General features: G+C 46.3%; 1 protein-coding gene across 1 annotated transcript in view; it reads right to left on the bottom strand.

Annotated features, from left to right (window-relative positions):
- The window catches only part of LOC140404257 (furin-like), a 130,598-nt gene extending 118,584 nt beyond the window's left edge, over positions 1–12,014 (bottom strand). The window contains exons 1-2 of the mRNA XM_072492588.1: positions 11,985–12,014; positions 9,274–9,336 (exon numbers count right to left, since the gene is read on the bottom strand). Of these exons, the coding sequence (XP_072348689.1) occupies positions 9,274–9,336; positions 11,985–12,014 (93 nt within the window). The remainder of the gene's footprint in view (positions 1–9,273; positions 9,337–11,984) is intronic.
- Between the last annotated feature and the right edge of the window lie 267 nt (positions 12,015–12,281).

Raw genomic sequence — 12,281 nt, 5'->3', positions numbered from 1 at the left:
TGGGGAAAAGCCTCTGACTATCCACTCTGTCTATGCCCCTCATAATTTTGTATACCTCTATCAGGTCGCCCCTCAACCTCCTTCGTTCCAGTGAGAACAAACCGAGTTTATTCAATCGCTCCTCATAGCTTATGCCCTCCATACCAGGCAACATTCTGGTAAATCTCTTCTGCACCCTCTCTAAAGCCTCCACATCCTTCTGGTAGTGTGGCGACCAGAATTGAACACTATACTCCAAGTGTGGCCTAACTAAGGTTCTATACAGCTGCAACATGACTTGCCAATTCTTATACTCAATGCCCCGGCCAATGAAGGCAAGCATGCCGTATGCCTTCTTGACTACCTTCTCCACCTGTGTAGCCCCTTTCAGTGATCTGTGGACCTGTACTCCTAGATCTCTTTGACTTTCAATACTCCTGAGGGTTCTACCATTCACTGTATATTCCCTACCTGCATTAGCCCTTCCAAAATGCATTACCTCACATTTGTCCAGGTTAAACTCCATCTGCCATCTCTCCGCCCAAGTCTCCAGACAATCTAAATCCTGCTGTATCCTCAGACAGTCCTCATCGCTATCCGCAATTCCACCAACCTTTGTGTCGTCTGCAAACTTACTAATCAGACCAGTTACATTTTCCTCCAAATCATTTATATATACTACAAAGAGCAAAGGTCCCAGCACTGATCCCTGTGGAACACCACTGGTCACAGCCCTCCAATTAGAAAAGCATCCCTCCATTGCTACCCTCTGCCTTCTATGGCCTAGCCAGTTCTGTATCCACCTTGCCAGTTCACCCCTGATCCCGTGTGACTTCACCTTTTGTACTAGTCTACAATGAGGGACCTTGTCAAAGGCCTTACTGAAGTCCATATAGACAACATCTACTGCCCTACCTGCATCAATCATCTTAGTGACCTCCTCGAAAAACTCGATCAAGTTAGTGAGACACGACCTCCCCTTCACAAAACCGTGCTGCCTCTCACTAATACGTCCATTTGCTTCCAAATGGGAGTAGATCCTGTCTCGAAGAATTCTCTCCAGTAATTTCCCTACCACTGAAGTAAGGCTCACCGGCCTGTAGTTCCCGGGATTATCCCTGCCACCCTTCTTAAACAGAGGAACAACATTGGCTATTCTCCAGTCCTCCGGGACATCCCCTGAAGACAGCGAGGATCCAAAGATTTCTGTCAAGGCCTCAGCAATTTCCTCTCCAGCCTCCTTCAGTATTCTGGGGTAGATCCCATCCGGCCCTGGGGACTTATCTACCTTAATATTTTTTAAGACACCCAACACCTCGTCTTTTTGGATCACAATGTGACCCAGGCTATCTACACCCCCTTCTCCAGACTCAACATCTACCAATTCCTTCTCTTTGGTGAATACTGATGCAAAGTATTCATTTAGTACCTCGCCCATTTCCTCTGGCTCCACACATAGATTCCCTTGCCTATCCTTCAGTGGGCCAACCCTTTCCCTGGCTACCCTCTTGCTTTTTATGTAAGTGTAAAAAGCCTTGGGATTTTCCTTAACCCTATTTGCCAATAAAACCCATTGGTGTGAGGTAAGTACCATATTGTATTATTATTATTATTATATTTTATTTTTTTAATTTAGTTGTTAGCCAGATCTTGGTAGAAAGTTAGAGGGGTGGCAGGGAAGGGAGTGCAATGTTCCTCCTGCAGGATTTTTGAGGTGAGGGATGCCGTTAGTGTCCCTGCTGATTTTACCTGCAGGAAGTGCTGCCATCTCCAGCTCCTCCAAGACCGAGTTAGGGAACTGGAGCTGGAGTTGGAAGAACTTCGGATCATTCGGGAGGCAGAGGGGGTCATAGATAGCAGCTTTAGGGAACTAGTTACACCAAAGATTGGAGATAGATGGGTAACTGTAAGAGGGACTGGGAAGAAGCAGTCAGTGCAGGGATCCCCTGCGGTTGTTCCCCTGAGAAACAAGTATACCGCTTTGGATACTTGGGGGGGGGGGGGGGGGGGGGGAACGGACGACTTACCAGGGGTAAGCCATGGGGTACGGGCCTCTGGCACGGAGTCTGTCCCTGTTGCTCAGAAGGGAAGGGGGGAGAGGAGCAGAACATTAGTAATTGGGGACTCTATAGTCAGGGGCACAGATAGGAGATTTTGTGGGAGCGTGAGAGACTCACGTTTGGTATGTTGCCTCCCAGGTACAAGGGTATGTGATGTCTCGGATCATGTTTTCCGGGTCCTTAAGGGTCCTTAAGGGGGAGGGGAAGCAGCCCCAAGTCGTGGTCCACATTGGCACTAACGACATAGGCAGGTAAGGGGACAAGGATGTCAGGCAGGCTTTCAGGGAGCTAGGATGGAAGCTCAGAACTAGAACAAACAGAGTTGTCATCTCTGGGTTGTTGCCCGTGCCACGTGATAGTGAGATGAGGAATAGGGAGAGAGAGCAATTAAACACGTGGCTGCAGGGATGGTGCAGGCGGGAGGGATTCAGATTTCTGGATAACTGGGGCTCTTTCTGGGGAAGGTGGGACCGCTACAGACAGGATGGTCTACATCTGAACCTGAGGGGCACAAATATCCTTTTGGGGGGGGGGGGGGGGGGGGGGGGGATTTGTTAGTGCTCTTTGGGGGGGGTTTAAAACTAATGCAGCAGGGGCATGGGAACCTGGATTGTAGTTTTAGGGTACGGGAGAATGAGAGTAGAGGGGTCAGGAGCACAGATTTGACGTCGCAGGTGGGGGCCAGTGTTCAGGTAGGTGGTTTGAAGTGTGTCTACTTCAATGCCAGGAGTATACGAAATAAGGTAGGGGAACTGGCAGCATGGGTTGGTACCTGGGACTTCGATGTTGTGGCCATTTCGGAGACATGGATAGAGCAGGGACAGGAATGGATGTTGCAGGTTCCGGGGTTTAGGTGTTTTAGTAAGCTCAGAGAAGGAGGCAAAAGAGGGGGAGGTGTGGCGCTGCTAGTCAAGAGCAGTATTACGGTGGCGGAGAGGATGCTAGATGGGGACTCATCTTCCGAGGTAGTATGGGCTGAGGTTAGAAACAGGAAAGGAGAGGTCACCATGTTGGGAGTTTTCTATAGGCCTCCAAATAGTTCTAGGGATGTAGAGGAAAGGATGGCGAGGATGATCCTGGATAAGAGCGAAAGTAACAGGGTAGTTATTATGGGAGACTTTAACTTTCCAAATATTGACTGGAAAAGATATAGTTCGAGTACATTAGATGGGCCGTTTTTTGTACAGTGTGTGCAGGAGGGTTTCCTGACACAATATGTTGACAGGCCAACAAGAGGCAAGGCCACGTTGGATTTGGTTTTGGGTATTGAACCAGGCCAGGTGTTGGATTTGGAGGTAGGAGAGCACTTTGGGGACAGTGACCACAATTCGGTGACGTTTACGTTAATGATGGAAAGGGATAAGTATACACCGCAGGGCAAGAATTATAGCTGGGGGAAGGGCAATTATGATGCCATTAGACGTGACTTGGGGGGGGAGGGGGGGGGGGGGGGAATAGGTTGGAGAAGTAGGCTGCAAGTGTTGGGCACACTGGATAAGTGGAGCTTGTTCAAGGATCAGCTACTGCGTGTTCTTGATAAGTATGTACCGGTCAGGCAGGGAGGAAGGCGTCGAGCGAGGGAACCGTGGTTTACCAAAGAAGTGGAATCTCTTGTTAAGAGGAAGAAGGAGGCCTATGTGAAGATGAGGTGTGACATTTCAGTTGGGGCGATGGATAGTTACAAGGTAGCGAGGAAGGATCTAAAGAGAGAGCTAAGACGAGCAAGGAGGGAACATGAGAAGTTTTTGGCAGGTAGGATCAAGGAAAACCCAAAAGCTTTCTATAGGTATGTCAGGAATAAGCGAATGACTAGGGTAAGAGTAGGACCAGTCAAGGACAGGGATGGGAAGTTGTGTGTGGAGTCTGAAGAGATAGGAGAGATACTAAATGAATATTTTGTCAGTATTCACTCAGGAAAAAGATAATGTTGTGGAGATGCTGAGACCCAGGCTATTAGAATAGATGGCATTGAGGTACGTAGGGAAGAGGTGTTGGCAATTTTGGACAGGCTGAAAATAGACAAGTCCCCGGGGCCTGATGGGATTTATCCTAGGATTCTCTGGGAGGCCGGGGAAGAGATTGCTGGACCTTTGGCTTTGATTTTTATGTCATCATTGGCTACAGGAATCGTGCCAGAGGACTGGAGGATAGCAAACGTGGTCCCTTTGTTCAAAAAGGGGAGCAGAGACAACCCCGGCAACTATAGACCGGTGAGCCTCACGTCTGTAGTGGGTAAAGTCTTGGAGGGGATGAGAAGAGACAAGATTTATAATCATCTAGATAGGAATAATATGATCAGGGATAGTCAGCATGGCTTTGTGAAGGGTAGGTCATGCCTCACAAACCTTATCGAGTTCTTTGAGAAGGTGACTGAACAGCAGTTGATGTGGTGTATATGGATTTCAGTAAAGCGTTTGATAAGGTTCCCCACAGTAGGCTATTGCAGAAAATACGGAGGCTGGGGATTGAGGGTGATTTAGAGATGTGGATCAGAAATTGGCTCGCTGAAAGAACAGAGGGTGGTGGTTGATGGGAAATGTTCAGAATGGAGTTCAGTTACAAGTGGCGTACCACAAGGATCTGTTCTGGGGCCGTTGCTGTTTGCCATTTTTATCAATGACCTAGAGGAAGGCGCAGAAGGGTGGGTGAGTAAATTTGCAGACGATACTAAAGTCGGTGGTGTTGTCGATAGTGTGGAAGGATGTAGCAGGTTACAGAGGGATATAGATAAGCTGCAGAGCTGGGCTGAGAGGTGGCAAATGGAGTTTAATGTAGAGAAGTGTGAGGTGATTCACCTTGGAAGGAATAACAGGAATGCGGAATATTTGGCTAATGGTAAAGTTCTTGAAAGTGTGGATGAGCAGAGGGATCTAGGTGTCCATGTACATAGATCCCTGAAAGTTGCCACCCAGGTTGATAGGGTTGTGAAGAAGGCCTATGGAGTGTTGGCCTTTATTGGTAGAGGGATTGAGTTCCGGAGTCAGGAGGTCATGTTGCAGCTGTACAGAACTCTGGTACGGCCGCATTTGGAGTATCGTGTACAGTTCTGGTCACCGCATTATAGGAAGGACGTGGAGGCTTTGGAGCGGGTGCAGAGGAGATTTACCAGGATGTTGCCTGGTATGGAGGGAAAATCTTATGAGGAAAGGCTGATGGACTTGAGGTTGTTTTCGTTGGAGAAAAGAAGGTTAAGAGGAGACTTAATAGAGGCATACAAAATGATCAGGGGGTTAGATAGGGTGGACAGTGAGAGCCTTCTCCCACGGATGGAAATGGCTGGCACGAGGGGACGTAGCTTTAAACTAAGGGGTAATAGATATAGGACAGAGGTCAGAGGTAGGTTCTTTACGCAAAGAGTAGTGAGGCCGTGGAATGCCCTACCGGTTACAGTAGTGAACTCGCCAACATTGAGGGCATTTAAAAGTTTATTGGATAAACATATGGACGATAATGGCATAGTGTAGGTTAGATGGCTTTTGTTTCGGTGCAACATCGTGGGCCGAAGGGCCTGTACTGCGCTATATCGTTCTATGTTCTATGTAACCGAGTTTAAGGTATCCAGACTGTGTCTGCTAAAGTTGTAATTAAAGAGTTGTAAACAGTGAGATCATGATTAATTCTAACTATTTACTTGTTTCCATATAGAGGGCTAATGGGATATTTTTATGATTGCTGGAGATTCCCTGGAGAGTAGATAATTTATGAGGGGTCATATTTAGTCCTAGCTGGGGTCATGTGGCATCTCATTGGGATACAGATATAATTAATGGGAGGGAGCCAGGGCTGTCGATAGGTTCGCAGTTTGCCATAGGATTGGAGTCTGCCAAGGCAGAAGGATTTGAAGTTGAACGACAGTTTTTGCCAAATACAGCGAGGTTGAGCAGAAGTGTACTGGTTCTGCTCCTGAAAGGGTCCCTCTCCAAAGGTCTCTACACAGCTCAGCAAGTAATCTGTTTGTCAACTTTATTTGCAAGTGGCATTTGAATTATATTGGGTTGCATAGAGTTGGTAGCAGCTTTAAATACTAAGTTAAAGTTTTACCTTGTGTTTAAGAACTGTTTAACTGATAATTACAAAAAAAAATTCTTCGATGTTAATGTGGTTAATTTTGTGTTTAAATTAAAGTTTGTTTTAAAATAAAAGATACCTATTGGTCAGAGTCATGTCATCGCTCCTAGTATCCTTTCCTCAGTTTCACAAATGTAAAAAAAATTGTTTGGGGTTCTTGACTGGTATCCAAACAAATATTGGGGTCTGGTCTGGTGTCTCAACTGACCTTTTAGATTATACTTTAATTCCAGTTTGAGAGGATATTGGTGATTTACTATTCATTTAGCAGCGTGAAGCAGTTTTTTTTCATACCAACCTCAAGCCCAGCAGGGTGAATGAGTCAATGTCCAAAGGATTTCCCTTCACTGCATCCCAGTCAGGGCATCCGCTTTAGATTCAAGGTAAATTTGCACCAGCAGACAACTGAACGCCCATTTAAAATATTTTTACTCCTACATCTGAACTTGGGAGGGGGTTTAAGAAAAGAAACAGCCACTAAAATGAATTTTCCTTGAGCAGAATTGCATTAATTAACCTTGCTTGCATATTCAAGCATATCCATCTAACAGCTGCCCCAATTCTGGAAAGTAGTATTGCATACCAGGAGCACATTTTCAGCAGTGGTTGTTTACGGTTTTAAGATACATCATGGAAACAAATATTTTCACATCAAATGACATACAAGTTTGTTACAACCCCAATTAGGTAACATTTTTTGTTTAAAGTAGACAACAGTTTGAAATCCTTTAGTTACCCACTAGCAAAATAAAGTCACCCGATTCCATGGCTTTAAACAAAACAAATTATACAAAGTTAGATTTTAAAAATGTACAATATCTACCTTTTACCAATAGAAGCAGCAAATAGAAATTAAGTAAATTGTGGTTAACAGACCACACTGCTCGGCAAATGCAACCAAGACAGTTTCCACGGATTTCTTGGCAACCCATCCAGACGTCAGCAACCACAGGGCCACAATATCTCATTAAAACTCTTTCACAAGGGATTTCAACTCTTCACTTTCGAAGATCTAGCCTGGTGCCAGAGGTCTGTAGAACTGCAAATGTTACACCCTTTTTCAAACTAGGATGAAGCCTGCAACTACAGACCAGTCAGTTTGACGTCAGTGGTAAGGAAACCTCTAGAAACTTAGTTTGGGACAAAATCAAGAGTCACTTAAACGAGAGCAAGATAAATGAGGGAAGCCAGCATGGATTAATTAAGGGAAAAAACAATGTTCAACTAACTTGGGAGTTAAGAGTTGGTAGCAGAGAATGCCAATAATGTGGTGTATATGGATTTTGAAGAGACATTTGATAGTGTTAACAGACTGGAGACCAAAAGGAGAGTAGGAACTTGGATAAGAAATTGGCTGAGTGACAAGGAAGAACAAAGAGCAAAACAGAACAGGAACAGGCCTTCCGGCCCTCCAAGCCTGCGTCGACCATGGTACCTGCCAACACTAAAACCGTATGCACTTAGAGTCCATATCCTTACTTTCCCATCCTATTCATATATTTGTCTAGATGCCCCTATTGTACCTGCTCCCACCACCTCCCCAGGCTGCTCGTTCCATATATTTACCACCCTCGTGTAAAAAAAGAACTTGCCTCGCACATCTGTTCTAAACTTTTCCCCATGCACTTTAAACCTATGTCCCCTAGTCCTTGACTCTCCTACCCTGGAAAAGAACATCTGACTATCATCCACTTTGTCCATGCCACTCAATCTTGCAGATCTCCATCAGGCCGCCTCTCAACCTCCATTGTTCCAGTGAGAACATGAGTTTATCTAACCTCTTTTCACAGCTAATGCCCTCCATACCAGGCACATCCTCATAGACCGCTTCTGTACACTCTCCAACACACCCACATCCTTCTGATAGTGTGGCGACCAGAATTGTACACAATATTCCAACTGAGGGACTTCCGATGGCAGCAGGAGGGAGGCGGCCGCACAATGGAGGGCTCCCGTTCGGGAACGGGCATTTTCGGGGCTTTAAGCCCGGTCCCAGGGTCCACGGAGGCGGCAAAAGCAGGAAGAAGGCACAGAGGCTGCAGAGTGAAGGCACAGTGAAGAAAAATGTCGAGGGTGAGCAAAAGAACGTCCGCAAGGAAAACAGCTGAAGGTCCGACGGGGAGTGGAAAGGTCACCGCGGGGTCACCAAGGAAAATGGAGGCTGGAGCACCAGGGGAGGCCGCATTGCTTACGGCTGAAGAAATAACTACGGTGATGGCTGCGGAATTAGATAGGCAGTTTACAAAATACATGGAGACAATGAGGAAGGAGATGAGAGAGGTTGTGTGTGCTGGAGGAGGTGATTTCCCCAGTGACGAAGGCGGTGGCGAGCACAGTGGCGGAGGTGCAAGAGCAAGGGGAGGCACTGAAGGAAGTGGAGGAGATGGTATTGCAGCACGGTGATCAACTTGCCTCGATGGGGAAGGAGATGCGGAAGGTGATGGACATTGTAGCCACCTGGGTTGGCCACTTCCCGACTTTGAAATGGAGATCCGCTAAGAATGCAGGGAAATTCAGTCAAACGCAGGAAAAACAAGCAGGTGCAAAGTTTCCTGTATATCGGAACTTGCAGGAACCCAGACAGCACTGATAATAACAACCATCTACATATTGATGAGCGATCCCCGGGAACAATTGGAAACAGTTAAAATAAACAAGGCCAAGCCAGACTCCTCAGCACCAGCAGGAGCCAAGACAGAGGAAGGCCAACGGACACTAGGAACCGCTCAGCGATCAGCTCCAGTATTGGAGAAATCGATCCAAGTGATCAGAACTTAGTCCAGTCACTTGGAACCAGGTACGGGGTCCCAAAAGGGCGTGAAGCTCCTGGGGACTATAAAATAGAGTCCACAAGTTCAATTTGTCCTTCTTGGCAGGGTCTCTCAGCAGCTCGAAACAACCCTTGACCGTGACCCGCCTAGTAGCTGCACCAACTAAGTCTCCAGTCAACGCACGCTACAAGATAGGCGCTCCTAGCTACCAGTCTATACCAACTTTGAAGCCTGCAGACTCAGAATCGAACAAAAGGCCATTTGTTCCCCTGACCTGGCGGGCCAGTTCCAAAGCTAAGTATAGGCCTTTTAGTGTTAGAGATAGTCTAGTAAGTAGAGTTTTATACATTAGCGATTGACTGTGTATAATAACTGTGTTTTGATTTGAAACGTACTAACTGGTGTATTGAGTTATTGATCAGCACTTGAACCTCGTGGTGGTATAATACCTGGCGACTCTAGAGAAAAGGTTATAAAACAGAGCAAATTAAGTAAAGACACAACGAGCAACATTTACTAAGAACCAACCAAAAGTTAGCAACAACATTAACAAGGATCTGCGAGGAAAAATGAAGACCTGGAAAACAGATCCAGGTGACAGAATTTGAGGATTGTGGGGCTGCCCGAAGGAGTTGAAGGACCGAGGCCGACTGAGTATTTTGCCGCGATGCTGGCAAAACTATTGGGGGAGGCCTGTACCAAAGGCGAGTGAGCTGCCATGGGTCGTGACTCTGTGCTTCCGTAGGTACAGTGTGAAGGAGAAGGTCCCGAGCTGGACCAAGCAGAAGCGGGTGGTGCAGTGGGCTGGAGCTGGTATACGTGTATACCAGGACTTTACGGTGGAGCTGGCGAGGAGGCGGGCTGCCTTCAACCGGGTGAAGAGGGTACTGTACATTAGCAAGGTGCAGTGCGGCATTGTATATCCAGCAAAGCTGAGGGTGACTTATAAGCTCAGGGACTTTTATTTTGGAACGGCGGAAGCAGGGGAGGAGTTTGCGAAGGCAGAAGGACGGTGGCAGAACTGAGAAATGGCCATGTGCCGATGTAACCTCATGACTGTATTTTCTTTTTTGTTTCACTGCTTGCGTGTGTATGGGCTAAAGGAGTCAATGTTGTATATATTTGGACAAGGGAAGTGATGGGACTTTCACTCGAAATGAGGGCTCTTTGCGGTGTAGGTGGATATGCGGTTTTGTGCGCTAAAAGGGGATTTCTGGGCTTTCCTAGGGCCGGGCAAGGGGGAAAGGGACCCGGGCGGGGGCCTCCACGCTGGCCGGTTTAAGCCGGCCAGTGAACGGGAGTGAGAGTGAGGTGGGGGGGGGGGGGGGGGGGGGGGGGTGCTGCGGCCATCGGAGCCTGGCAGAACAGGGTCCAAGTGGTCTAGCCGGGGTGGAAAGTTGGGGGGGGAGGAACTGAGGTTGGGAGGAGTTTTACAAGAGGCAGTGGACGGGAGGAGTTGGAGACGGGGGGGGGGGGGGGGGGGGGTACAACTCTTGGGTATCATGTACAGTACTCTTTCAGAGGTTGGAGGACGTTTTTGGGGGAGTGGACTCTATAGGTCAATCGTGACCATGTGTGGTCCTGCATTCCTTTTTCTCCTTTGTTTTTTTGTTGCCACCATGGGAGGGTTTGTTTTATTGGATGCATATATTGACAGGTGGGGTGGTGGGAGGATGGGATTGTTAAGGGGATTGATTTTGTATTTGTTACCGTTTACTGTTTGTGGGTGGGGTGTAAATTTTGAAGGAGTGTGAAAATGGAGAATAAAAACATAGAAAAAAAATATTCCAAATGAGGCCTAACTAAGGTCCAGTGCAGCTGCAGCATGACTTGCCAATTTTTATATTCAATGCCCCGACCAATGAAGGCCAGCATGCCGTATGCCTTCTTGACCATCTTATCCACACGTGTTTCCACTTTGTGATCAGTGAGTGTGGTGACAAATAGTTATTTTTCAGATAACAGGAAGGCTGGTAGTAGAGTCCCAAAGGGGAAAATGTTAAGACTTTTACTCTTCCTGATGTAAATTAACAACCTTGATGTTCAGAGAATAATTTCAACATTTTCACAAACAGTCTTGAACTTTAGGGCATGATTTCAACATTTTCACAAACAGTCTTGAACTTCAAAAAGATCGGACATGTTGCAGGTTGGGCAGACAAAACTGTCCCAAACTACGCACCAATAATTTCACTTAAATGTTGGTAAGGAAAGAATGCCTCACTGTTGCATATCAATTGATGCCAACACTAGGTGGCTGAAATGGCAGAGTATAATTCTCCCGCTTGCCTCATGGTGACAGGAACCCGGGTTCAATTCCGGCCTTTGGTGACTGTGGCATTTGCATGTTTTCCCAGTGCCTGCATGAGTTTCCTCCGGGTTTACTTCCACAGTCCAAAACATGTGCGGGTTGATCATGCTAAGCTTCTGCTTAAGTGCCCAAAAGGAGTTAAGGTGGGGTTATGGGGAGTAGGGCGGGGGTCCAGGTAGGGTGCTCTTTCAGAGGATAGGTGCAAACTTGATGGGCCAAATGGCCTCCTTCTGCACTGTAAGGATTCTATGATTGGTCAACCCTTGCCTTGACAGACACAAGAATTTTAACAAAATTTTAAAGATTGGGAATCATGGAAGGCTAAGCACAGATGGGGGTCATTCAGCCTATCATTTCCATGCAGACTCTTTAGAAGAACATGTGGGGCAGCGAGGGAAAATGCACCTACTACTTCACTAAATCATCTGCCAGACCTAATTCTTTAAAGTAATGTGTGTGACAGAATTAGTGTACCACACAGATCGTTTCCCTCACCTCTCATTCTACCTGAAATGCAAAGGTGAAACTGCCCGTGAGCAATTGTAGCTGTAGTCAATGTATACTCTAATTTAGCAGTGACAATCACAGAACCTATTCAAACAGAAAATGAACCAAGCTTTTCTCATGTAAAAGATCAGTAAAATGTATTCATCATTGACACCTAATGATTTAAGAGTACTAGGCATTCTTTAACAGAAATACTGTACAGTCTTATGGTAGCTAGCTTACCCAAGTGTTTGGAAGGAAATCAGGAAGGGAGGGGGGAAAAAACAGAAATGTAAAAAGTGAATATACTTGTAAAACTCGAATGATGTGACTTTCCATTCTTGTGTAATATGGAAATTACCAGACAGCCAGCTTTAATTATACAACCAGAAAGAGGCAAGTAATCCACATGCATTTAAAAAAAAATGAAACAAGGCTCTTACTTCAGCAACTTTATTTCAATTTGCCCGTGTTTTATGTGTAACATGCAAACTAGACTTTCCTGAGACAAAGACTAGTTCAGCTTCCAAAATGGAGCAAAGCACACTACTTACAGAACCAGCTTTAAGAGACAGCAAAGTCCGATAAGGAAAGCTTGGCTCTGGC

This window comes from Scyliorhinus torazame, chromosome 30 (genome assembly GCF_047496885.1).
Source record: "Scyliorhinus torazame isolate Kashiwa2021f chromosome 30, sScyTor2.1, whole genome shotgun sequence".
Lineage (NCBI taxonomy): Eukaryota > Metazoa > Chordata > Chondrichthyes > Carcharhiniformes > Scyliorhinidae > Scyliorhinus > Scyliorhinus torazame.
This window is presented reverse-complemented; position numbering and strand designations above follow the sequence as displayed.